Source organism: Thunnus thynnus, chromosome 14 (genome assembly GCF_963924715.1).
Source record: "Thunnus thynnus chromosome 14, fThuThy2.1, whole genome shotgun sequence".
Classification (NCBI taxonomy): Eukaryota; Metazoa; Chordata; class Actinopteri; order Scombriformes; family Scombridae; genus Thunnus; species Thunnus thynnus.
This window is the reverse complement of record NC_089530.1, coordinates 13,673,441-13,697,724: the sequence shown is the minus strand read 5'-3', so window position 1 is coordinate 13,697,724 and position 24,284 is coordinate 13,673,441. Positions and strand designations below refer to the sequence as shown.

Below are 24,284 nucleotides of genomic sequence, written 5' to 3'. Positions count from 1 at the left end.
ACAGAGCTGAAAAACTGTGAACCCATCCTTTAAGTAGAGCAAAAAAGACAGTGTGCACCACATCCTACCCATTTCTATGTATAAACAGCTTTGCCTTTTTTCAGGTAAAAAAAATAATTAACTTTTTGGTCTGTCTGTCAAAAGTTCATGATTTAACTCCAAAACAAGCTGAACATTATGCACACATTTGTAATGACCTGACAGAGTTTATATTTCTAATTAGTAATTAGCCAATTTGCACATCCAGCACACATATGGAGCCATATTTGTATTCATTTGGATCATTTCTGTCCACTTGGCGAATGTCCAATGTTCACTGTCCTTGGGGCAATTTGCCTGTTTAGCAGCTATGCTATTTTTAAGTTTAGGAAAGTTAATGTTGGGGAGGAGATTAATCGAAGGCTGGTTTTTATAGTTAGGTTTTTACTTGGCTTTTAAACGTGCTCACTGACGTCACCTCTTTAATTTCTGCTGGTAAAGTGTTGCAGATTTTAGGTGCGTGAACAGAGATGGCTGCATCCCCAGTGTTTTTATAGGTGCGGTACGGTGAGAGCAGCAGCCAGGTATCAGAAGACCATATTCACCAGCTGGTTGTTTATTTTATTTCTCTGCCCTGTAGTGCTTGGCAATGTACAGTGGGTTTATTTTAAGTTTTTTCATGGGAAATAGCATGAGTGTGAACCAAAACAGTAAAAATGTAGGCCATAAAGCCAAAACAAGGGCCGAGGGACACTAAAATGCTGCAAAGAGCTGAGCAGAATGACACAGTTGGGTGATAATTAGAATAAAAATCAGATTTTATTGCCAAGTAGGTTTGCAAATACAAGGAATTTGCCTTGGTGTTGTGGTGCATAACAGTCAAAAATATTAACACAAAACAAAGTAATCCTTAATAATATAAAAGAGAAAGAAAGACATTAACTATAAAACATGTAAAATATATTCTGAGTGAGAAGAGCTGGCACAGGTTTTTGAGGAGAATGAAATGACATGTACAAAATATTGATCGGATAACTATCTAGTTTATCGTTAGGAGCAAATAAACTTGTTATACTTTAGTTATGACGTCCGTGTATAAATATCGATTAGTGCAGCTTTGAAGTCTTTAAACAAGAAGTTTTATGAGTTTGTTATAAAAGAGGCCGGCCACGTTTCGAGCGAACCTTCACGTGAGGCTTTTGATTGGTGGAGCTCCCAGGGCACGTCCCACAGCCTACAAGGCTGCACTCAGGGTAAATAAACTCGCACTCGTTTGCTAACACGGCCGCATTTTTCACACCGGTGTAAGGTGGTTGCAACGTGCTCTGCTCAGTCAGCCATGGCTTCAGACGAACCAAAAGCAAAGAAACTCAAACTTTCAGAGGAGGAGAAGACGGAGTCTCCGACCAAAAAGTCTCCAGCGAAACTAAGGTGACCGAAAGCTGAAGGGGAAAAAAAGCTAAGGGAAACAAAGGAGACACGACAGCGCTCCAAGTTGTTTAAGTAATTGCTAATGTGTGCGAATAATATTCAGTTTACAGTGTTACAAGCATGCATGTGTGCATGAAATGGTGAGGTTGGGCGGTTTTTGGTGTCTTGAGATCATTATATGTCTGTGGTGTGGGGAGAGGGGGGCGGTGCGAAATGTTTTGATGCATTAGCGGCTCCTATCTTTTCACCTGCAGCTAACCGCGTCTGTAGCCCTGCTGCACCAGCCATGTGTAAGTTCTCTCTTAAGTTACAGTGTAAAGTCGACACTAGAGGCTTAGTTTGTAACTAAATCCGCTACTAACATTGGTCGTACCACGAGTACTTTGGGCATAATCTTAACGTTACTAGTTTGGACATAAAATCATAACTAAGGCAAACTGACCAATCAACGAACAAAGATAGAGTTTCATCGTCATGGTTACCGAGCGCATTAGCTTTCTGGCTAGCATGAGCTGCTTGGCATCGTAGCACATGGTGGTAAGCTAGATCGACATCGAAACATATCAATACATTATGTCTCCTGGATTACCGTTGCAGAATAGCATGCAGTTAATGAAAAAATGATGCTGTGTGGTATTAAAACTACTGTTTTACTATTATTGATTATAATTCTGTGACATTTTATGATTTCCACCTACCCTATTTAGTTGTTAGAGTTGTGTTGTAACTTATCTCCGTGGTGCAACCGCTTTTATTTTTAGTAAAGCATAAATCAACAACTTAGTGATAATTTATGTTATATCTAAGGCTAAGTTTGAACTTACACACAGCTGGTGTAACAGGCTGCTGAGGTGTAGTTGTAGATGGGTGTGCCGGGGTGACTTCAACGTGACCATCAGCTGCTCCTGCTGCATGTTTAAAATGTGCAGAAAGAAATACTTGGACTGATCTTGGCACTCCGCCTGCCCTATCAATAACTAGCTATTCAATGCCGAGGATTGCTCCGCTGTTTTGTATTGCGGTCATTGCATAGGAAGCTTGCCTGAACCGTCCTGAACCAGCTCTCAAAACAACGATTTGCAGAGTAGTCACGTGGTCTTGAATATGCAATGTTTTGGTTTTCGTTTTTTTCTTCTTGAATAACTCTGTCTCAGTGGCTTTCCTTGTCTAGCCCCGAAGAAATCTGCTGTTATATCATAGTATCTCGGCAGCCTCTAATAATCAGCACGCTTCTCACGATGTGATTTAGCTTCAGAATAGTGAGTGGTTTGAGGCTAGAGCCGGCATGACAAGCCAATCGCCAGACAGAGACAGACTGTCCTGGCCCTTCCTCCTCCAGATGCCACCAATCAGTCAGTCCACAGTAGGAGGAGCTGTGGTTGCAGGGGAAAATCGATCTACCCCGCACACTGAGCTGAAATTGTGAAGTTTTTGAATGCTTAGCTCTTTCTGAGCTGGTTTTAGGTTGCTCAACAGGTCTGTCGACTTCTAGCTGGTACAGAGAGAGAGAGACATCATGTCTGCTGCAAGGTAAGACCACGTTGACCTACAGAGAATTGATCTAAAGGCAAGGATGGTTTAGTGTAAGTGGCTGCACAAGCCCAGTGATCATCTTGAGTGCATACTGGCAGATGTAAGTGCTGTAAGAAATGATAGTAAGGGTGTGGCATCTCCTGGGTGGATGCCTTTTCTAGTTTTTAGAGATAAGTCATTGTGTGTTGGGTAACTACATTTCCCCCTCTCTGCTTTTTTAAAAGCCACTCATCCACGTTGCTTCATCTTGGTGCATTAAATCCTGCCCCCAGGCGAGTGTGGGGAGAACATGGGAAAATATGTCAGCACATGTTCGTGTGGAGTGTGTTTTCTGTTAGGGGCTGTGTTCAAAGACTTGCTCCATCTGGGTTGTTCCCAGAAAACACTGACAATATTGTGGTGACATCAAGGGCTAGCATGCAGGCGGGAAGACAACACCAAGACACAGATCTCATGCTACTACAAACTCTTTGTGTTTTTGCCGTGTCATACACGCATTGTTCAGTGTTTGCTTACAGAAAAACAAACAGAAAGAGAGTTGTAGACGGGTAACTGTATTGCTTACTGATATATAAGTTCCTGGTTATGTATTGACACAAGGCTCGGAGGCTCTTTTAGTCTCATTTTGTTGAGCACCAGTGGTGGTAATGCTGCTTATGATGATTTGAAATGGTTTTTGGCATCACAAGACTACAGTTTGCTATGATATTAAATCTTCTGCTCAGTTGTTGCCCCAGGAAAGGACACAATGCACAAACAGAGACACACAGGCTGCTGCTGTCCTGATGTTGCCTTGCTGTGAATGTCATTACGCGCTTACACACACGTGGCTAACTGGGTCCTCGTCATCGACCACATTCATATAATTTTGTGATATTTGTTGATGAGTCATCTATGTTTCTGAATTTTCTCTCAGGCATGTACTATTTCTGCTTTTCTTTCTGTGTGAGCTGAAGGTTTTAGGAATCATGTGATTTGCAGTCACATGGAAACAAAACCTGTGGGTTTTGCAAACTTAATAAGCACCAGTTTTAAAAACTCAGCACACTCAGAAGAGAGAGGAAACATATATCTGCCTTTCTTAAAATGAGTTCTGAAACGAGGGCCGTCTGCTCTTGTAATGAATCAACTTACCGGAGTGAATCTATTACTCATTTCAAATATAGTTTAACTATTAAGAACAGTTTCAGAAAGTAAAGACAACATGGCAAGGTGTTCCTGTTATGACTGTCATGCCAGCTGTGTTAATGTGATGAAAACTTTAAATTTATATAGAGCTGTAAAGAAAATTAAAAGTATTCCATGCTGTCATGTTAACCCAAGCCTTTTAGGACTGTGTTGTTTTTTGTTTTAAAATTTAGTCTTTATGTTTCAGCCCTAATTCACTCTTTGGGATGGGAAACCCCTTACTGGACATCTGTGCTGTGGTGGACAAGGACTTCTTGGACAAGTAAGCACTGACGCACTGAAATATAATTATTGTCACCTAAATGTGCTGTCATCAATGGTTGTTTCTGATTGGCTGAATAAAGCTCAGAGAGGGTGTAAACTACAACAGAGTTAGCACAAACTGGCTCCTCAACAGTTCATTTTTATTTAAATGTCAAAGCACATACTGAAAATCAACATTTAAGTGTACCCAAGAGTTACATACACAGAAGGAGAAAAACAATAATAATGAATTAATATTTATTCCAGAGGTGTATGAGCTCTGTTTGTAAAAGACGTGGAGCATGAGAACATCTTTTTGCTGCTCTAATATCTCCATAAAGCCACGTCACCACCAGATCAAATGAGAAACAGACATTTGGTGTCAGTGAGGTCAATCCAGCAACCAGCTGATCATAAGCAAAAGAGGTTCTGTGATGTAAGTTGATCATTGAAGATAATATGAAAGAGCACAGCAAATGAAATAAGAGTATTATTACATTACTGAAGGTGGTACTGAATGTGCTGTCCTGGCTGAGCGAGATGAACAGTCAATGCCTGTTTATCATCATATTCACATTGTATTATTATCGAGATGAACAAAGCACAAGAAACTCAATGTGTGACTCAACAGTTCTCCTTGTTTTAGAAGAAGTCATAGGATTTTGATCATGTCCATTGCAATAATTAAGAGATTCATTATCTTGTTTATTTACTTTGTATTCTTTGAAATAGTGCCAGCCATCAGTCATCAGCACTGTTGGACAGACAGTTTCCTTCTGTCTGTCCAAGCTTTGTTACACTGTAGTGACCAGGGCAAAGGGCTCCTATGGGTCCCAGTTCAGAGTCCACCCTCAAACCCCTTGCGTAAACTCCTGGATTAGAGCTAAACCAGCCAACCACAATTCTAATTCAGTCACAAAATAAAGCAGGACTAATACTGCACCTTAATCCCCAACCTGCCTTTGACTTTCGAGGAAACTAGACTCTGTTCAGGATACTGACCAACATATTGGTATGATTTGGACCGAGTGTTCAGATGGTGTTAGGTAGTAACAAAGAGTTTCTGTGATTTCCCTTAGGCATGAACAACACTTTTGGCAGCACTACACAATTCTTATCCAGATAAACATAAGCCAGATCCTGGATCAGCAGGGTTTAGTAATGTATTTGTTTTCAATGACTTGGAGAAACTGACTCCTCTTTTTTTTCCCTCTTTTTAATTATTTGCAGGTATACCTTGAAGCCCAACGATCAGATCCTGGCAGAAGACAAACACAAAGCGCTGTTCGTATATCCAACAGTATATTGCAACATTTTTTAGAATACAGGTTGTGGTAGAGCTCTTACACATGTGTCTAGCACATCTTGTAACAGGGTTTGTAGAAAGTTGTTACGTCTGAATTCACACTGAGTTTGCTCCTCTCTGTTCTGGATTCGTCCAGTCAAAACAGGCACACACCAGAAATCACCACGATTGACCTCTGTTCCTTTATAGACAGCCAATGACAGAGCAGCAGATCCAACACAGAACCAGTCTCAGCCAATAGCAAACCAGGACACTTCACCTCCCCATCCCTTTGAGACAAGAGCCAGAAAGCAAACATTTAACAGCAGGAGATAAGAAAGTTGTGTGCGTGAGAGGAGGTCATACTGACTCTCAATTGTTATGTGAGGGATGGCATGTATTCCTTTTAGTATTTCTAATTTTTAAGGTCTTTAAATCAAAGATTTTCAGTTATTTTACAGTCAGAGTATTACTGCAACTGATTTTTCGTATAGCCTATTGTTTAAAAATTGGAGCCAACTATTATGCAACCACTAAAGAAAATAACATGTCTATATCCAGATTATATATGTTAATTTAAGAGTCAGCCATTGCTTCAGGAGCTGAGCGGGTGAACGATGTGTTGGTAGGGAAACCAGTTTCTATGTATGAAGGTGTAAGGCCGCCTTAAGACCGACTTGAGCCCCGAGTGCAAAAACACAGCCCTCTCCTTCACTTGAATGAGGTGAGTCATGGGGCAGCGGGGGGTGTCTGGCAAAGAAATGCAGAATCATTTCACAAGAATATTGAACCAGGCTCAACTTTTACCACAACGCTGGTCATCCAATAAGGTACTGCTGTGGCCAATCACATACTTGCAAGCACACATTGCTGGTAGATTATTATGTGATGTGAACGCTGTATTTTTACTGTTTACCTTTCAAATATGTGACAGAAGATAAAATAAGTGCCTGTGTTATAACTGCACAGTTGTGAAATGCTGAAAGTCCACACATGACAAATGTCAATTTGTCTGCCTGTATTTGAGCCACTTTCTTGTTTTAGTGCTCAGAGGGAGGATTTCTCCCTCATGAAAATACTAAAGGCACACAACAGACTGTAAACAAAAAAGAAAAACAAGCTAATTTCTTGAAAAGACAATCACCCTTCACCCCCTCCCCAGCTCCATTTTTCTGTCCTTCCCCCAGATGTCTCTCACAGCAACCTCTGGCTCAGTCTCAGGACCTTTAACAGCAGTGGGCCTGTTATAGTTCCCAATGATCCATTTGAACACACTGTCTCTAACACTCGCATAAACCACACAAACACATATCTGTGTGTAGGTTGATGTGGCTGCTATATTTAGATTGCATAACATGGCAAATTAGAGATGCTTTAGCTCTAAGCGGAACATAAAGTGCTGCTTCAGTTATTGTGTTATGTAATGGACGTAAATGGTTCAAATAGTGTAACAAATGATCAGTCGTGCATGTGTTTTATATTTTACCTGGAAGAAATTAGGCTGGTCAACCCAAAACTACATCCAGCACCGTGCACACCACACGGGGGGCCATGACAATAAAAGGAACACCTGTGTAATATAATAATCCACTGCAAACAATTTTTGAATGTGTGATAAATTATTTAAAGCAGGTTATATCTCTAGCTAAGAATAAGTAGACACGGTTTGCTCAACACAGAAAAATGATTTATGTTCAGTGTCCAGTTATAATAGATAAACAGTGTCTACACAGGCTTCGCAGTGTGAGCAGCACATTAGTGGAGCTGCAGCTTCAGTCCTCCATCAGTGTCCACACATGATGCATTCAGGCACAGTACTGCTGTGTAGGTCACCTGCATTTAATTTAGTTGATTGAAATGGAAGAAAAAAAACACTTCAAACCTAAAAAGGTGGCATGAAGTGCAAGTAAAATGTTCGCCATAGTGCGACCTGTAAAGACAGACTGGTTGGTTGAAATTAAAGAGTTTCAGATGTGCGTTAGATGGACAACTAAAAACATGGCTGAACTCTTTTGTAGACAGGCCTTCAGTGTGTCGTGAGGATTGAAGCGTTGCAACAGTGATTGTATTTTCCAGCACTTAGCCAGAAAGATAATTTATGCCTCATGTGAACATACTCACTGCATGACATTGAATCTTCCTTAGGACAGATGAATAATGTGAATTACATGAGTTTATGTGTCTGTGTGTAGATTTGAGGAGATAGTAAAGAAATTCAAAGTCGAGTACCACGCTGGAGGAGCCACACAGAACTCCATAAAGATTGCTCAGGTCAGATGTTTACATCACAAACTCATCACCGTCCTCTTCTGTCACCACATCAAAGCTTTGTGTGATTTTACTGTAACTGTTGACATCTGCTGATAAAAGCTGCTCTTGCTGTCTGTAGTGGATGATCCAAGAACCCCATAACGTGGGAACGTTCTTTGGCTGCATTGGCAAAGACAAGTTCGGAGAGATCCTGAAGCAGAAGGCCAAGGAAGCCCACATCGATGCCCACTACTACGAGCAAGATAAAGAGCCCACAGGGACATGTGCCGCTTGTATCACCGGAGATAACAGGTGGATGATTAAAATTATAACCGTACTGTATGTTACTCATTAAGCTCTCATCTGTCTGTAACTCTTCATCTCATTTTTTTCTTTTTTGTTTCCTTCTCTCAGGTCTCTGGTTGCTAACCTAGCTGCTGCTAACTGTTATAAGAAAGATAAACATCTAGACCTGGAAGAAAACTGGAAGCTGGTGGAAAAAGCTAAAGTCTACTATATTGCTGTGAGTAGAAGTACCTACTTATGATATTCAGGTCAACTCATGTCTTGTCCCGTCACCTTTGTACCCACGGATAACCATCAGAGGACCCACAGGGGAATTTCCAGACACGTGTGCATTTTCTGTCCAAGACCTCACTGAATATCATTCATTACAACCCATCACAATATAAAAAACAGATCAGTCTTGACCCAATGTCACCGTTTGCTTCCAGGGATTCTTCTTGACTGTCTCTCTGGAGTCCATCCTGAAAGTGGCGAAGCACGCATCCGAAAATAACAAGCTATTCTGCCTGAACCTCTCTGCACCCTTCATCTGCCAGTTCTTCAAGGACAACCTCATGCAGGTCATGCCCTACGTTGATGTGCTGTTCGGCAATGAGACGGTAAGACAGACTTTCACTGTAAATTTTTTAGATGTCGCAGATGTTGATGATTAGCGCATCACTCTGGGTAAAACATTAATCTTTTTGTTCTCCAGGAGGCAGCTGCGTTCGCTAAAGAGCAAAATTTCGATGTGAGTAGATGCACAATCTCATTTAGCTTTTGCACATGATTTGTGCTGCTTCTTCATGTATTTTGTGCATTGACAACTGATTGTGTTAATGCTTAATTTTTCTGTAGACGAAGGACATTAAGGAAATTGCCAAAAAGGCCCAGGCTTTGCCCAAAGAAAACAAAAAGAGACAGAGGATTGTCGTGTTGACTCAAGGAAAGAGTGAAACGGCTATGGCCACAGGTAAGATTTTCTAGTTTCTCTTTATTTGCCTCCTCATGTTACACTTATTTCTCATCCTGTCTCATTCTCTGTTAGAGGTATAATTCTTCTTCTGTGTGCTCAGGTGACAAAGTCGAGACTTTCCCTGTGCTGAAGATTGATCCCAAGGACATTGTGGACACAAACGGTGCAGGTGATGCCTTTGTAGGAGGTAAGTCCTTCCTGTGTTGGCATTTGATACATTTCTAGGTTACATCGTGTCTCCCCTTTTTGTTTCCTGCAACTTTTGTTGAGAAGTTTTCCCTCTGCGATGCAGGTTTCCTGTCTGAGCTGGTCCAGGAGAAACCGCTGGATCAGTGCGTGAAGGCGGCTCACTACGCTGCCAACGTCATCATCAGACGAGCAGGTTGCACCTTCCCAGAGAAGCCCGACTTCAATTGAGGACTTCTGTACAACTTTTTCTTCAGCCTGAAACCTCATAACCCACCCTGCCTCTACACAACTCTGACCCATAATTTCCACTGTTTTCTACAAATTCTACCTTCAATTCTTGTAGCCCCATCAGCAACCCGTCCATGTTATTTTTCAAACCATTCACACGTCATCTCTCACAAATTGTTCATTGGGTACTTTCTGACGTGTGTGCCTGTCTCTGTGTCGTCCACTTGGGGCCGCTAGAGGACCATGCAGCCAATAGGTTCAGGGGGGTCAGTCAGTTTGAATATAAATGATACCGATAAGGAGTCATAATAACACCACAGGATGGAATAATTTTACTTTACAAAAGGATCTTAATTGGAAATCTTGTTTTCATGGATAGTTGGTATGATTTTTTTTTTTTTTTTTTTTGATTGTTTTTAAATATTTTTTTTGGCTCTGTCACTGTCGGCATCTGGATGCACCAATACACATCAGACTGCTGCGAGCACTCGTGTTGACATCTCACAAGTCTGATGTTTCTTCCCCTCGGAGATAGAATCAAAGCACAGGAGGCTAATTCCACGACGGGAGGACGCATACACAAACAAAGGACTAAAGAATAAGATATCACTGTCAAGGGAGGGTTTGGATACTGCATTGAAATATGCAGGAATGATTTATTTTAAGCTTTTGTTTTAATCTGTTCTGATTATGAGTCATGTATTTAGATTTAATTTAACAGGCCAGTTATGAAACCAAATGTTTTTCCTTTAAGCGCACACTTTTTGGCTGGACCGCAGGGCTCAGCCCTATAAACGTGAAAGTCTGTTACAGAGTCACTGATGGAGTGATAAAGTTACACCATTGAGTGATGAAGTCACACGATTGGTCAACTGAGTGATGATGTTACACTATTGAGTGATGAAGCTACACCATTGATCAGTCTTCAATGATGTAGCTTCATCAGTCCCCTCAGCCAGGTGTCTCCATGTGTCGCCACTTCCTGTATCTGTTATTTTAAATTAAAAGCCCTCTAGCGGTCCAGCCATATACTGGGTTTTGACTTAGGTTTATTAAATGTGTTCAGGCCTCTGCCCACCAAGTCCTGTGATCACCATTAATGGTCAGCTTCACCGTGTCGATGATGTTACCATGTCTGACGTCCAACAGTTTATTTGAGCTGCTAGTGCCTTTTTTCTTTCTCTACAAATGTTAAAAAGTTTGAAGACTTGATGAGCAGAGGCCTACAGGTTTTATGAACCCACATTTGTCTGCGCTGAGAAACTTGCAAGCTAGACTACTGATGGGCAACTGGTGGCTCATGGGGATGTAGACAGACACACGACACCTCTAAAATGCATGTACACCAACTGGTATTGTTGGAAATACATGACTATTTTTTAATGTTCTCTGTCAGGAATACAGTGAGGATTATTGCTGACCTTTTCTGTGATTTTGTTTGTAACCCAACATCAGGATTGTCAGCTGTGCTAAATCAGATATAAATGGACCATGTTTGTTTATGTTACATTCATTTTATTTAAACAATTTCCCCTAATCAGATTTTAATATTTTTGTTGAGCGGTGCTGGCAACAGCTACTAATTGAAAAGACAAATTAAATGGGAGGGAGGGGACAAAAACATGAACTAAAATCAGGTCCAAGAATGTGCATCTGCACATTTCCTACACTCATGATATTGGGTTTAAAATTTCAAACTATCTGTATATACATTACTGTGTTAAATTGTGGTCAGCACATCATTCAATACTTGAATACAACTATCCTGAATATAGGAGTGTCCTTAAAATGTTACAATAATGGACAAGAAATACATGTGGATATCTGAGGATTACAAGAGATGTTTTGAAACTTGCAAATCTACCATGATTCATATTGTCCCTCCATTAAATAGTCTGTTTTTTGTATGTTCAGATACACCAAAAAGCCTTATGTGACCTTTTCCTTCTGGTCCCAGAATCACTGAAGTTGCCCATCTCTGTGCTAGACCATGATGTCTAACACTGACAAATAAAACTTACAAGGTTGATCTCTGTTGTCTCTCTCATTAATTTTTTTTTTTTCTTTTCTTTATGCCTCTGCACCGGTGACAGCCATGGCTGGAGGTATTATGTTTTCAGGTTGTCCGTCCGTCCTTCCTATTCTGGTTAACGCAATATCTCAGGAACACCTGGGGGCAATGTCTTCAAATTTGGCAAAAACGTCCACTTGGACTCAAGGATGAACTGATTAGACTTTGGTGGTCAAACCTCACAAAACACAGATGTCTAATAAGATAAAATGTTAAATGAAGTGATGACATTTTATATCTAAAAGGTCAAAGGTCACCTTCACTGTGACATCCTAATGTTCTGCAAAAACACTTCTGGCCATTATTCAACTTTATAACTCAGGAACAGAAGGAGAGATTGTGACCATATTTCACATTTGGTCAGATGCTGAATTGGTGACACTAATCTTGGGTGTTCACCTTGAAACTGTGGTGATTGTTTAGATCTTCTGTGCTGCCAGGTTGAAGATGTGTGTGAAGCACCCATGTTTTACAATTTGTAGCTTCTTTAAAGCAACATCCATATCTGAAGCATTGTTTACTATCATGGCTACAACTTTGTGTTGTATCAGAATCAGTTTTATTGGCCAAGCATGTGAACACATACAAGAAAAAACTTCATATCTTTTATTAAATTCCTTCAAAGTTTTCACTTCAAATGTTATGAGTCTGGACAGACATGGATGTAAACTGCAACTTGACTGGCCTTTCCTTTATTATTACATAGATGTCTGATCAAAATTCACTTAATCATTTATGACTCTATATAATACAGTAGATCTCCCAAAACTGTAAGATAATAACACAAGTAAGGTCAAAGGCTGCAGCTCTAAAAAAAAAATGCATTCTGCCAACAGTTAATACACTCACAGTATACATACAATTTGCAGATTTTATGCATACTGAAATCTACTTTTTAAAAGTCTTTGGATGATTGAAAGTGATGATACACACTATTAGTGTAATCATCTCTTTGCTAAGTCAGACAGTAAGACATCAATAAAGCATAAAAGTATGATTTTTAAAATGTCATACAAATCCACTGTTCAGCTTTCGTAATAATGTATAATCTGCATGTTAAGAAGGGTCATTTCTTGCTGGTCTGAAATGACTATTTGGTTTTTAGATGTAAGACGATGCAGTTTGGAGGCAGATCTGAGGAAACATCAGCGTGTTAAACCACAGTTTGGTCAATATCACTTTTTTTTCCCTTCTACAAATGAACCAGACACAACTTTGCTGCTGGAAACTGAAGCAGAGATGAGACATTGCTTCATCCAGTCTAGACAGTCGATCAGTTCATTCAGATCAATATTTGAATTGGCTTTAACATTTCTCTCATTCCCTAATCCAGATGAGGCAATAAACGCAAAAGATCTCATCCTTCACTTCATGAACACAATGAGATTTGTTGTTCACTAACAGTGTCTTTAAAAAGTCAGACCTGGCATATTTATGAATAAACATTTTGATTATACAACAGTTAGAACATTTTTAATAACACTTTTATACCTGAGATGAAATGAAAAGTAAGTAAAAGCAACGTTCATAAGTTATGTATCTATTGTACATTATTTATATCCTGAGTCTGTCTTTTTTGTCGCAGTTTCTCCTCTTGCAGTGCGATGTCCAGAGCTCTGAGTTGTTTTAGGAAGCCGTGATTGGGCAGGATACAACGGCGCTGTCGCACGTGCTCAATAGCATCCACCACAGTCAAGTTGTGTTTCATCATCAGGTATGCCAAAACCAGGGACGCCGACCTGCTGCGACCCATCACACAGTGAACCAGCACCTTGTCTAGAGCGAAATAATATAGAAACATACAACAGTGAAGCATATAAGAGAGAATGGTTTTACAAGTTTTGATTGTAACACTTGCCCCTCTTCTCCTCCAAGACTCACTCTGTGGGTGACTGAGGGCCTCGTGGATGAACTGGGTTGCAGAGCAGAAGTACTGGGAGATGTTGAAGGTGGGTTTGTCATCAGCTTCAACACCATAGTACTGGATGTCCATGTCGGCGTAATAATCAGCACCAGTCAGCACATTATTCCACTTCCCCTCCGCTGCATTCAGGACATGTGTAATACCCAAATCCCTCAGGCCAGGCCGCTCCAGAGCCGTCTTCCTGTTTCACACACACAATATGAAGCTGTCATCATGGATTTTGACACAGCTGGCCAGTTTAAAAGGCGAGTGTGCATCTACTCACTCATCCCCGATGAAAACACCAGGCCACACTTGGTTGACGTGTGCGTATTGAGCACCAGTGCCCGTCCAGAACAGCTGTTCCAGGTCTAATGTTCCTGGTGTGATATAATCGCTGTCTGGGTCTACCTGAACCGCCGTGTACGGGTTTTTTCCTCTGGATTTCACCTCACAAGAGGACATGGTTCATTTCTGCTGACCAGGAAACAAAACACACACAGTGTAACACATTATAAAGAGTTGAGAAGCTGAACATCTGATCCACAGCTGTATAGACTGATATACAAAACACCTAAACACCAGTGACCATTAATTATATGCTACCCGTGTATGGAGGATCTAGAGAGATTTGCAAATGGATTTATTATAATGCATCCATTAACTTATATTAAATTAGTTAATTCCTCTAAACACAGATACATTTATGGGGATTTGAAGGATTTTAAATACGGGTTTATAAAGGGCAGATAATGACAGAATTCGCAATACATGAAGAAGTACTGATTTTAAAAGGAAATAGATTTTGATTAAGCAGTTGGTGTCACACATGCATTTCACCATGTTTGTCGTTGTCCTTTATGTGGCGCTCTGGGACTTTATTGCTTTATTGCTGATCAGATGTAACATGAGCTCTCCATGGTGAGCAGATGTCACTTCTTTAAAAGCCAACTCAAACAAGTTCAAGTCAGGCAGTAGTGAGACTTATTGTTAAATAATGCCACAACAGATCAATACAGTTTTGAACTCCACTTAAATGATAATAGAGGACACAAACGAAATAGTGTGTGGAACTTGTGAGTAAAACAAAACACACAAACTGATAAAGAACCTCCATTTATTTGCTCTTTGAAAATCTATGTAAATATATTTTTCTTTTTAAGAAATGCATTGCCAAATGTATCAAATTGCATAATTTACAAGATATTAATGAATCTATTGCATTCCAGTTATGTATTCATCAATGTTTTTATTTTTTATATTCATAAATCCTCACTACATTTCTAATTTGAGATATGTATTGATGAAATGACTAATTTATTTGCAAAGTATTTGATTAATCATTCTATTTATTGCTCACTTACAGTATATTATACACACTTTATTCATTATACTTATTATACACTCACCTTTATTAACTAATAAATTTATGCCCATTATTGGATATTGGATCTTAGTTTCATTTTTTACAACCTACTCTATCTGCTGCACTTTCTGTCATTTTCACACCAAACTCTCAATGCACATCATTCTCAGACTGAGCAGTTTTGAGTAAAACAGTGTTGTAACGGTTGTAATGTCACAGGAGGATGTGCTACAGGTGGACATGAGTGTTCAGGTGTATCTGATCTGCTTGTGATTGTTTATGTCTTACAGAATAACAGTTTGCTCGATGTTAATCTGCTTTACATTATTATTAATATAATGAAGTACTATGGTAGAAAAAATAACCTACCTCTTTCTTTTAACTGTTTGGAGTTTGGGATCCTTCACTGAGCAGGACTGCAGACCAACAGCTCAGTGTCTCCTTAGCGGACATGTGTGTGTGTGTGTGTGTGTGTGTTTGTGTGTGTGTATCATCGGAGACCTCCCTCCACAGTGGGCATGAAGGCTGATATACAGATCAGGGATGGTAACTGCTCTCTCATGCTCTGTTTAAGATGATATTTTTAGGCAGCTGGGCTACATCACCTGACCTCAACAACGTGACACACACACACACACACACACAGCTGCTTTCTCACAGCTTCTCTGATTTAATCTCAGAGCGCTAATGTGACAAAGATTACTTTCCTTTAGCTTGTATGGTAAAGCAACGCACTAAAATCATGTGACACAATGCTAATAAAACAAAACAAAAAGTATAGTAAGAGTGGGGTTTTGCATCATTGACATTATAAGAATCTCACTTATGTGTGGACAGGTGTGAGGACCAGTTTGCATTTGTCACTGCAGAGTTATTTCTGGAAACTTGAAGCATTCAGTTGTTATACACTGCTGATTGTTGCTTGGCCAGAGATAATCTAACAGCCTGAAACCACCTTTACTTCTGTAACAGATCACACAGTATGAACATTTCTATTTGTCAGATTTAATTAGAGAAAACTTGGATTCAACAGTCTCTTAAACCTTGTGCATGTGTAACAAGGGTGAAAAGGCAAGTTCCTTAGTCTTCAGGACGCGTTGGTGTGGTCGTCCTCTGTGATCTCTCCGCTCAGTGGACTGAGACTCAGGTCCAATTGTCTGAGCTGCTCCAGAAATCCAGAGTTGGGTCCGATGTCTCGGGTCAGACGCACAGCAAGGATGGCCTCCACTAACGACAAGCCCTGGCAGATCATTAAATAAGCCAAAACCAGCGCTCCAGAACGACTGACACCCATGGCACAGTGGACAAATACCTTCCCTGGAAGACGAATCAGTTGCACATTTCAAAAAAAAGTTCAACATATGCAGTATTTTATCCACTGATGCACTGAAACACTCGTTTGTTCTCTGGCTCAATCAATCCCGCCAAATTAAGCAAACACTGTGAGTGTTATGGAGGTGTTGGTGTGCTAAGTATGTGTGCCTTTGTAACTGTTTATGCTCTACTGATAAATGATCATCCTGAGTGCTCTCAGATAAGCCTCCACTCAAACTTCTCAAAAATGTAATCCAGGTTTACAGACTGTCTAAATTATACAGCTGTTATAATAACGCTCAATTGATTGAACTAGTATTGAAAACAAACTTGAGTTCAGAACAATCAGTGGAGATGACTTTATTTCATTTTCAAGCTGTACATGCCCTCTCAGAGTATTTGGTACCTATTTCTGACATTTCACAAAAATGAAGTTGAAGGTTTTTGCTGGATTTATTTGAAATAGTTATTTATCTGTTTGTTTTCATTATTCATTATATCTAGAGATATAAGAAACTTAAGTTACAAATATCTGAAAGTAATGGTGAAAAAAAATATTAAAAGAGTACAAGAGGTAGCAGAAAGTGTAAAATAGATGAATAGAGGAAAAGAGAGAGGCATTACATTGCAAATTAACTGGGCAGCTGAAAACTCTAAACGGATAGCATTCAAAAAAGAGAAGAAGACATTTTTGTTGTACCTTTGCAACCCCAAACATGTTTTTAGCTCCTCCCCTGAACAAGGCTGTAACTCGAGACATCAGGCAGCAACTAAGCTAACAATAGAGATTTTTCAGTTGTTTTAGAAAGTGCATCTACGTTGCTCTTTACATTCTGAATCAGCTTGTGTTCTCGTATTTGCACACTGACCGCTTTTCCTCAGAGCGCTGTCTATGAATTGAGAAGCGGTGCTGAAGAAAGGTTGGAGGTCAAACTCGGGATGGTCTGCAGCTTCAATGCTGTGATATTCCACTTCAAGGTCACTGTAGAACTGCTGACCCGTGTTGATGCGGTGTCGACCTGCTGCAGCATTCACTATGTGAGTTACGCCCAGAGATGAGAGCATGGCTTTGTCCCGTGCCACAGACCTGCACAAACACCACATTCTGCACAAACTGATCCACTGTAATATCCTATTACAACATTTCAAGCTTCCGGTTGTGCTTTTTCTACTCACTCATCTCCAATGTACAGGTTTGGCCAGACTTGATTGACAGGTGCCACTGGCTTCCTGTTGTTCCAGAGAATTTGCCTCAACTCTGTCAGAGACGGTGTTTCCTTCTCCTGGGCAAAGTGATCTCTGTAGCAATAAAAATGTGTGTGTCTGTGTGTATATGTGATTGTACACTGTATGTTTATGACTTTGTGTGTACCTGTGTGTGTCTTTACAGCATTTGGGCCTGCCGTCGTCTCCTCCTCTCCCTCTCCAGGCTCTTGTCAAGGCTGCGGAGCTGCTGCAGGAAGCCTGGGTTGGGACAGATGTCTCTGTGCGGCCTGACAGCAGCCACGGCCTCCTGCAGCCGCAGGCCCTCAACAATCATCAGGAAAGCCAGCACTAACGTCGCAGAGCGGCTCACACCCATCAGGCAGTGGACAAACACTCGTCCTGGGACAGAGACATTCACTGTTGACTTCTGCACCAGATATGCAGCATCAGACATAGTACCGGTATGACTGACTTGCCTCCCATGGCCAGTGCAGCTCTGATGTATCGTGCTGTTGGGTAGAAAAAAGGACTAAGGATGAACTCTATTGCATCATCAGCTTCCACCCCATAATAATCCACTGACATGTCTCTGTAGAAGCGTGGGCCGGTGTTGACATAGAAACAGAGTCCTGGGCTGGGGTTGGGGGGACCATGAGCAGCATTTACAATGTGAGTGATGCCCAGACTGTGGAGAGACGCCTTGTCACGAGCCGCAACCCTGAAACACAACCACTCATTTACATCTGAAAGAGAAAAGATGCTTATACACTGTAGATGTGTGTGTATGTGTGCATGAACCAACTCGTTGCCTATGTAAAGGTTAGGCCAGACTTGATTGACATGCCCAGTGGGTCGTCTGTTGGCCAGCAGGAACTCTTGCAGCTCTGAGACAGATGGAGGTTCATACAGTGGATCCCTAAGAGACATACTGACACACACATGCACAAACAATAAGCGTTTACCAGGCATTCACTGTGTATAAAATATGATCTTAAGAGTTTGACACATAAAAAAGCCAGAAAATACACTGAGGAAACTGACCTGAAACAAACCTGTTTTACCTCACTTCAAGGCAGTGCAAACTCTCCTCCCACTGCTTCTCCTGCTTATTCCTCTACAAACACTCACGTACAAACTGCAGCTTGTTTCCTTTTATAACTGTAATCATACACTCATTACTGACAAAAATATCCTGCAGACTGTCTTCAGCAGCACTTTAAACCCGTTAAAACACATTTGATCATTTTGACTACGTCTGGAATCATTTACTGTATTATGGAAAATAATGCAGCATTATCCTTAACATTAGCTCACTTACTTTCCATGACCACAGACTGTTATGTAACACACTACTGACTGTATGTGTTTCTATGCTGCCACCCACGAGTTGAGTAATGCCTGCTGCTGATATATGATCCAGTGACATGTTTGCTTTAACTGCGTTTGTCATGTTCAGAAACTCACACTGAATTATTTACTGTAAATCAAATATGTAGGTTGCTCATTGCATCTTGCAGCTTTACAACATTTACAGTTAACTTCTTATCATAGTTATGATATGATAAGAAGTTTTTCAAGCCACTTTTTTAGTTCAAAAATTTATTTTAAACTTAGTAAATAAAATTGTTTTTCATGGCAAAGTTTCTCATTCATACCATTCAGATGAAATATTGTTTTTTATCATCAATTTGAAATATTGATTTAGAAAGCTGAGATTATTACCCTCATCAAACATGTTCTGCTTTGTGAGAATATGATTTTTGAAAATATTTAATTACATAATGTTTGTCTACTCCTGGTTTCTCTCAGAATAATGAGACAACAGTCAATAAAATCAGCCGTCACAATAATGAAAACAGTTAGATTTAGATCAGTAAAGACATGTCTTAGCTTATGCAAACATTTTTTGCCTAAACATGAAACCTTACTTACAGTACCACTCAGAGGTTTGGACACATCTACCTTTCCATTCACTTGAATGAGAAAGTGTGTCCAAAGTCTTTTGACTGGTACTGTAAGTTTTTAGAAGAATAACACAGCACTTTATTAACAAACTATTTAAAGAAATGTATTGTAAAGTGTAATGTGCATAGTATAAATGTATATAAAAAAGATTATCTGTGAATTATTTATAATTTCCACTCAACAAAAGCATTTCACTGATATTTCATAAAAAGGTATTTAATGTATATTCCAACGAGTCATAAAGCTGTATTTACAAAGATTGTAGACATGCCCGCCAACACTGAACATTTTAATAAAGTTTGAACAGTAAAACTAATCTGAAAGAATTGTATTTCATAATACATGACCTTTGCTGATGTACCCACAAGTTAAAATTGTGCATGAAAGGCTCTGAAAGACAACCTTAAAAAAAAAATGGAATTCAAATGTCACTTCATTGTTCATCACCATCAAACTCAAACCTATATACAAACACTGTCCATACACAGCAGTGGAGTGTAACACATGGGGAGATGGAGAAGTCTGATGTAATGAAGGAGCAAAGTGTGAAAAGAGATAAAGTGATGTCAGAGGAGAGGACACAACCTCCGTCTTAATGTCAGCTGTTCATCAAGCTTGTGGAGGAGCGACAGGAAGTTTTGGTTGGGGTAAATGGCTCTTTTTTGGACGACATGCCTCAGAGCGTCAGCGAGAGGGAGACGCTGCCGCAACATCAAGTATGCCAGGACCAAAGTGGACGATCGACTCATGCCCATGATGCAGTGAACCAGCACTTTTCCTGCGCAGTAGAAAGGAAAATGTGAAGGAAAATAAAGAAAAGTTAGACAGCTGATGAAAACATGTAAAGCTTTGGTGTTTTATACTTTACCATCTTTGCTCTTTAAGGCTTTATGTATGAAGTCAGCTGCAGGTTTAAAGTACTGACTGATGTCAAAGTGGTCTGAATCTTCTGCTGGTATGCCACAGTAAACACAAGTGTTCCCATAAAAACTCTGGTCACCGATGCTGCCCTGCTTGGAGTGAGCTGCATTCAGGACATGAGTGATGCCAAGCTTACATAACGTCTTTTTATTCTGTGCTACAGCTCTGAAAAACACACAGAAAAAGACAAACATGGGAGTCATGTGAGACTCATGCGGTGTTATTACGATGCAAGTTCTGAACTTTTCAATTTCTCTCTTGCAGAGCTCACAAAGCTATCACTCCTTCTTGCTTCAAACAATGAGACACTCACACGTTTCCTATGTACAGGTTGGGCCAGACTTCATCCACCGGTGTGAGCTCCAGTGTGCAAGAATCCAAGATGAGCTCCAGTTTTTTAATGAGCACCAGGTCTTGTTGCTGGTTGCTCCCTGACATCTCTCCCGGACGCAGACTGCTCCTCCTCAAACAGACCACAACACCGCTCCTGCTGTCTGTGTGTCCACTGTCCCCTCACTGCCAGAGCCGGCTCAGTGAGAGACATGAGCAGGTGGTTGTTTGAACGCTCCAAAATTAGCTCTCTGTGTTCAGTGTGTTCTCTCTGACTCCATGTAGTTATTTAACATTGCTGTTGCATTGATTGTTCTGGTCAGTGATGCCAAAGCTCCTCGGGGAGAAAGACTCTCTCTGTCGCAACTGAGGTCACACAGGGAGCAACAAGGGAGGGCAGTTGTTCAGTGTATGTGAAAGAGTAAATGGTGCAAATGGTGACAGTCTGGCATGGTATAAATGAAGACATTAAAGGACGGGTTTACAATTTTTCAAGTCTGTCCTAAAACATGAGTTAGGTGCCCAAATGAACACTGAAATAGGTTTTTTTTGCCATTCCTCCTGTTTATACTGACCATTTGAAGTTAGTTCATAATGCATTTACAATGTAAGTGGTGGCGGCCAAAATCCACATTTCTTATGCACAAAAAGTATTTTAAAGTTAATCTGAAGCTAATATGAAGCTTCAGCCGCCCAAATTAGTCATATCAAGTAGATATCTTTCAATGTTGCAGTCTTTTTAGTGCCAAATTCCCTCTTTTTGTTACTATACTTCCACTGCAGTGCAACAGGGAAACACTGTGGAGACACAAATATATACTCAGATGGAACTGTGGAAGATATCCACTTTATTTGACTAACTCAGACTCATATTAACTAAACTATTAAATAAGCTTCCTCCATCACTTACATTGTAAATGCATTATGAAGGGATCTGCTAATAATCAGTATGAACAGGAGGAATGATTACAGCAAGAAAAACATGTTTCAATGTTCATTCGGGAACCTGACTGTTGTTTTAAGACAGACTTGAAAAAATGTGAACCTGTCCTTTAACTGCTGCTGTTCCACTACCTCAAGGACTATTCTCCTATGCATTCACTAGATGGGATTGCTCCTTGCTTTGTTTTATTTTGGCTCAGTCAACCCTTCGCTCTGCAGTTTTCTGTCTAGGCTAATAAGTTGTCGCAGGAAGCCTCTGTTGGGGAAAACCCAGCGTTTCTGTTGCACACAGCGTATAGAGGACAGAAGACTGAGGTGATGATGAATCATCAGGTAGGCTAGGACCAGAGCAGCAGAGCGACTCACACCCACAGCACAGTGCACGAACACCTTTCCTGGAGATTATAACACAAGAAGACACAAATAAGCAGAACAATTTACAGTAGCAGTTTCTTTGTAATGAGGACGGTTAGGGTCTGAAAACATGTTTGGCAGCTTACTGTACCTCCTGATGTCAGAGCCTGTTGAATGAATTCAGCGGCAGGGTAGAAGAAAGGTGAAAGGTCAAACGTCGGCAGGTCATTGGCAGGCACTCCGTAGTATTTTACTGTGGTTCCATAGAAATCATCGCTGCCTTTACAGCAGAGTTTTCCGTGCGCAGCATTCAGCACATGAGTGACGCCCAGCTGCCAGAGTCCGAGCTTGTCATGAGACATAAACCTGGTTCATAAACACCAAAAGTAACACATTAATAACAATCCACACACATAGGATGACACTTAAGTTTTTGGATCATTTACTGTGTGAGTTTTGAGAGCCACTCACTGCAACTTTTATTATATTATTGCTGAATGTCTACTGAAAAATAGACAGTGATTTTGATTGGTTCAATGTCATTGTTGTGGGTGTGGTGTTAGTTTACAAACTGGCTCACAGAGCTGACTCTCATGGAAAGATTACTGACAAATCAAATGCTCTGTCAATTGTCATGCAACAATCAAAATTTTGCTTTTAATCTATATTTATACTGTCAATGTTTGAAAATATGCTATATGTTTTTATATATTTGAAACAAATTTTAAGAGATTCTTATTTAAAGCACTCAACCTGCTAACATTAGATTGAGTGTGACAGAGCTTCTGGGATAAAAATCAACTCATAGCAATGATAAAACAGATTCAAATATATAATTATTTGTTAATTAATAGTTGTATATGAGGTCAAATATACATAGGAATATGTATATACATGAAATTGCCGTGGTTTACATGGATTAGCCTGCAGGAGACGCACACTGAAAAGGACAGAGAGGAGGGAGAAGAGATGAATGAAAGTAACAAATAAAGGAGAGCAAAGAAGGAAAAAGAACCAATGGAGGGAAGACAGGAGGAGAGAAGACACAGAAGAGAACGATAATAGGAGCAACTGGGGGAAGGCCAGTGTCTAAATTTGGTATTTTTAACTTGGAATGTCCCCAAATCTACTCTACAATTATGAAGATGTTGCCTTTAGATGTGATATGATGAGGTAGGTAGATAGGTTTGAAATTATTTTGTGGTGATTATATGTTTTAATTAATTTAAATTCACATTTCACCGTCTATTTCCCCCACCTACATCATAACTACTGAAAAAATAAATAAAATAAAATGGATGTGTGGATGTAATTTCAGTTAAACTGAATGATATTAATACATATGTAGTGTATTTTTCTGACATGCATGATGAGTTTCATGAATAAAATACACAATAGAGGGTGTCATATAGGATTTATTTGGCCATAACTTAATTTTAAATACTTTCTAAAAATGTATTTCCCTGCAGGCATGTAGTCAATAACCCACTTTACCTGACCACATATACAACACATCATACTCACATGTCTCCCAGGTACAGGTTTGGCCACACCTCATCTCCATGGCGACAGGAGCGTGGAGCCGAGTGTAAAAGCTCCTCCAGCTCCTGGAGAGATGGGGTGTCCCACGTACTCCTCGTCCTGTCTGAACTCTCCGTTGCACATGTGCACTCTTCCTCCTCTTTTGGGTCTTTGACATTTCTCTGCTCAGAGTCTTGTGTCTCACATTTCACATCTGTCACAGTGCTCATTTTTTTTTAAAGTTCAAGGTATTTATACTATCTTCTTTCCCCCCAAACTAAATGCTGTCTGTTGCCTTTGCTTTGCTCTCTGAAGACGGCTGCAGCAGCGTTTTAACTTCTCTCAGCCTCTGACTGTCAAAGACAGGTGGTGCAGTTTGGCAAAGACTCTCAGTCAAACTCTCCCTTTATGGAGATGTGTTTACATTTACATTACTGCCTGGGAAAGCTTGTTTTGTCAAATTAAAACTGAATACTCCATGAAATCCACATATTCTTTAGGCTCTAGAAAAACATAACCTGTAAATAAATCCCAGTTTTTCCTATATTTGGCCAGCAGATGCCAGTGTGCTTTAAGTAGCAGCCCTGCATTGACCACCAGCTCTTCTTTACTGGTTTTGTTTATTATTGTCTCTTCCTGTTTGCGATTTTTTTTTCCTAGGATGGCGAAGTTACGACCCGCCCTGCTCTACCTCTGATTGGCTTATCCTGATACGCTTACCTAACACTAACCAATCACACTCCTCATGCCTGAATCTAACCAATCCAACCAACGAAGGCAACCAACCAGCCAATCAGAGGCAGA

At 40.2% G+C, this 24,284-nt stretch overlaps 5 protein-coding genes across 11 annotated transcripts; 1 reads left to right on the top strand and 4 right to left on the bottom strand.

Annotated features, from left to right (window-relative positions):
• The first annotated feature begins 1,241 nt into the window (after positions 1–1,241).
• adka (adenosine kinase a) lies at positions 1,242–11,616 on the top strand. Of its 2 annotated transcripts, none has more exons than XM_067609974.1 (11): positions 1,242–1,410; positions 4,319–4,393; positions 5,605–5,658; positions 7,852–7,930; positions 8,049–8,221; positions 8,324–8,432; positions 8,644–8,814; positions 8,910–8,945; positions 9,053–9,167; positions 9,271–9,357; positions 9,463–11,616. In XM_067609974.1, exons 1-11 carry the CDS (start codon positions 1,319–1,321, stop codon positions 9,585–9,587), a joined length of 1,116 nt encoding a protein of 371 aa, XP_067466075.1. In that variant the 5' UTR covers positions 1,242–1,318; the 3' UTR covers positions 9,588–11,616. The 2 variants fall into 2 exon arrangements, with proteins under 2 accessions (XP_067466075.1, XP_067466076.1); XM_067609975.1 differs by lacking the exon at positions 1,242–1,410 and adding an exon at positions 2,586–2,940.
• LOC137196957 (dual specificity phosphatase 29) lies at positions 11,516–15,436 on the bottom strand. Its single transcript, XM_067609976.1, has 4 exons — positions 15,297–15,436; positions 13,848–14,035; positions 13,540–13,763; positions 11,516–13,434 (listed from the first exon to the last, which is right to left on the bottom strand). The coding sequence occupies exons 2-4, from the start codon at positions 14,024–14,026 to the stop codon at positions 13,199–13,201; spliced, it is 639 nt and encodes a 212-aa protein (XP_067466077.1). The 5' UTR covers positions 14,027–14,035; positions 15,297–15,436; the 3' UTR covers positions 11,516–13,198.
• LOC137196955 (dual specificity protein phosphatase 13B-like) lies at positions 14,893–18,937 on the bottom strand. Of its 6 annotated transcripts, none has more exons than XM_067609971.1 (7): positions 18,509–18,932; positions 18,250–18,375; positions 18,031–18,165; positions 17,630–17,956; positions 17,418–17,540; positions 17,111–17,328; positions 14,893–16,244 (listed from the first exon to the last, which is right to left on the bottom strand). In XM_067609971.1, the coding sequence occupies exons 2-7, from the start codon at positions 18,372–18,374 to the stop codon at positions 16,015–16,017; spliced, it is 1,158 nt and encodes a 385-aa protein (XP_067466072.1). In that variant the 5' UTR covers position 18,375; positions 18,509–18,932; the 3' UTR covers positions 14,893–16,014. The 6 variants fall into 6 exon arrangements, with proteins under 6 accessions (XP_067466072.1, XP_067466073.1, XP_067466074.1 ...); XM_067609972.1 differs by having other exon boundaries at positions 17,630–17,846; positions 17,924–18,165; positions 18,509–18,923; XM_067609973.1 differs by lacking the exon at positions 18,509–18,932 and having other exon boundaries at positions 17,630–17,846; positions 17,924–17,956; positions 18,250–18,374.
• Positions 18,938–19,612: 675 nt separating this feature from the next.
• Positions 19,613–21,641, bottom strand: zgc:153981 (dual specificity protein phosphatase family protein). Its single transcript, XM_067609964.1, has 3 exons — positions 20,647–21,641; positions 20,281–20,498; positions 19,613–20,190 (listed from the first exon to the last, which is right to left on the bottom strand). The coding sequence occupies exons 1-3, from the start codon at positions 20,769–20,771 to the stop codon at positions 19,979–19,981; spliced, it is 555 nt and encodes a 184-aa protein (XP_067466065.1). The 5' UTR covers positions 20,772–21,641; the 3' UTR covers positions 19,613–19,978.
• A 144-nt stretch (positions 21,642–21,785) lies between these two features.
• LOC137196952 (dual specificity protein phosphatase 13A-like) lies at positions 21,786–24,081 on the bottom strand. The gene is made up of 3 exons (XM_067609963.1): positions 23,484–24,081; positions 22,111–22,325; positions 21,786–22,000 (listed from the first exon to the last, which is right to left on the bottom strand). Exons 1-3 carry the CDS (start codon positions 23,708–23,710, stop codon positions 21,792–21,794), a joined length of 651 nt encoding a protein of 216 aa, XP_067466064.1. The 5' UTR covers positions 23,711–24,081; the 3' UTR covers positions 21,786–21,791.
• Between the last annotated feature and the right edge of the window lie 203 nt (positions 24,082–24,284).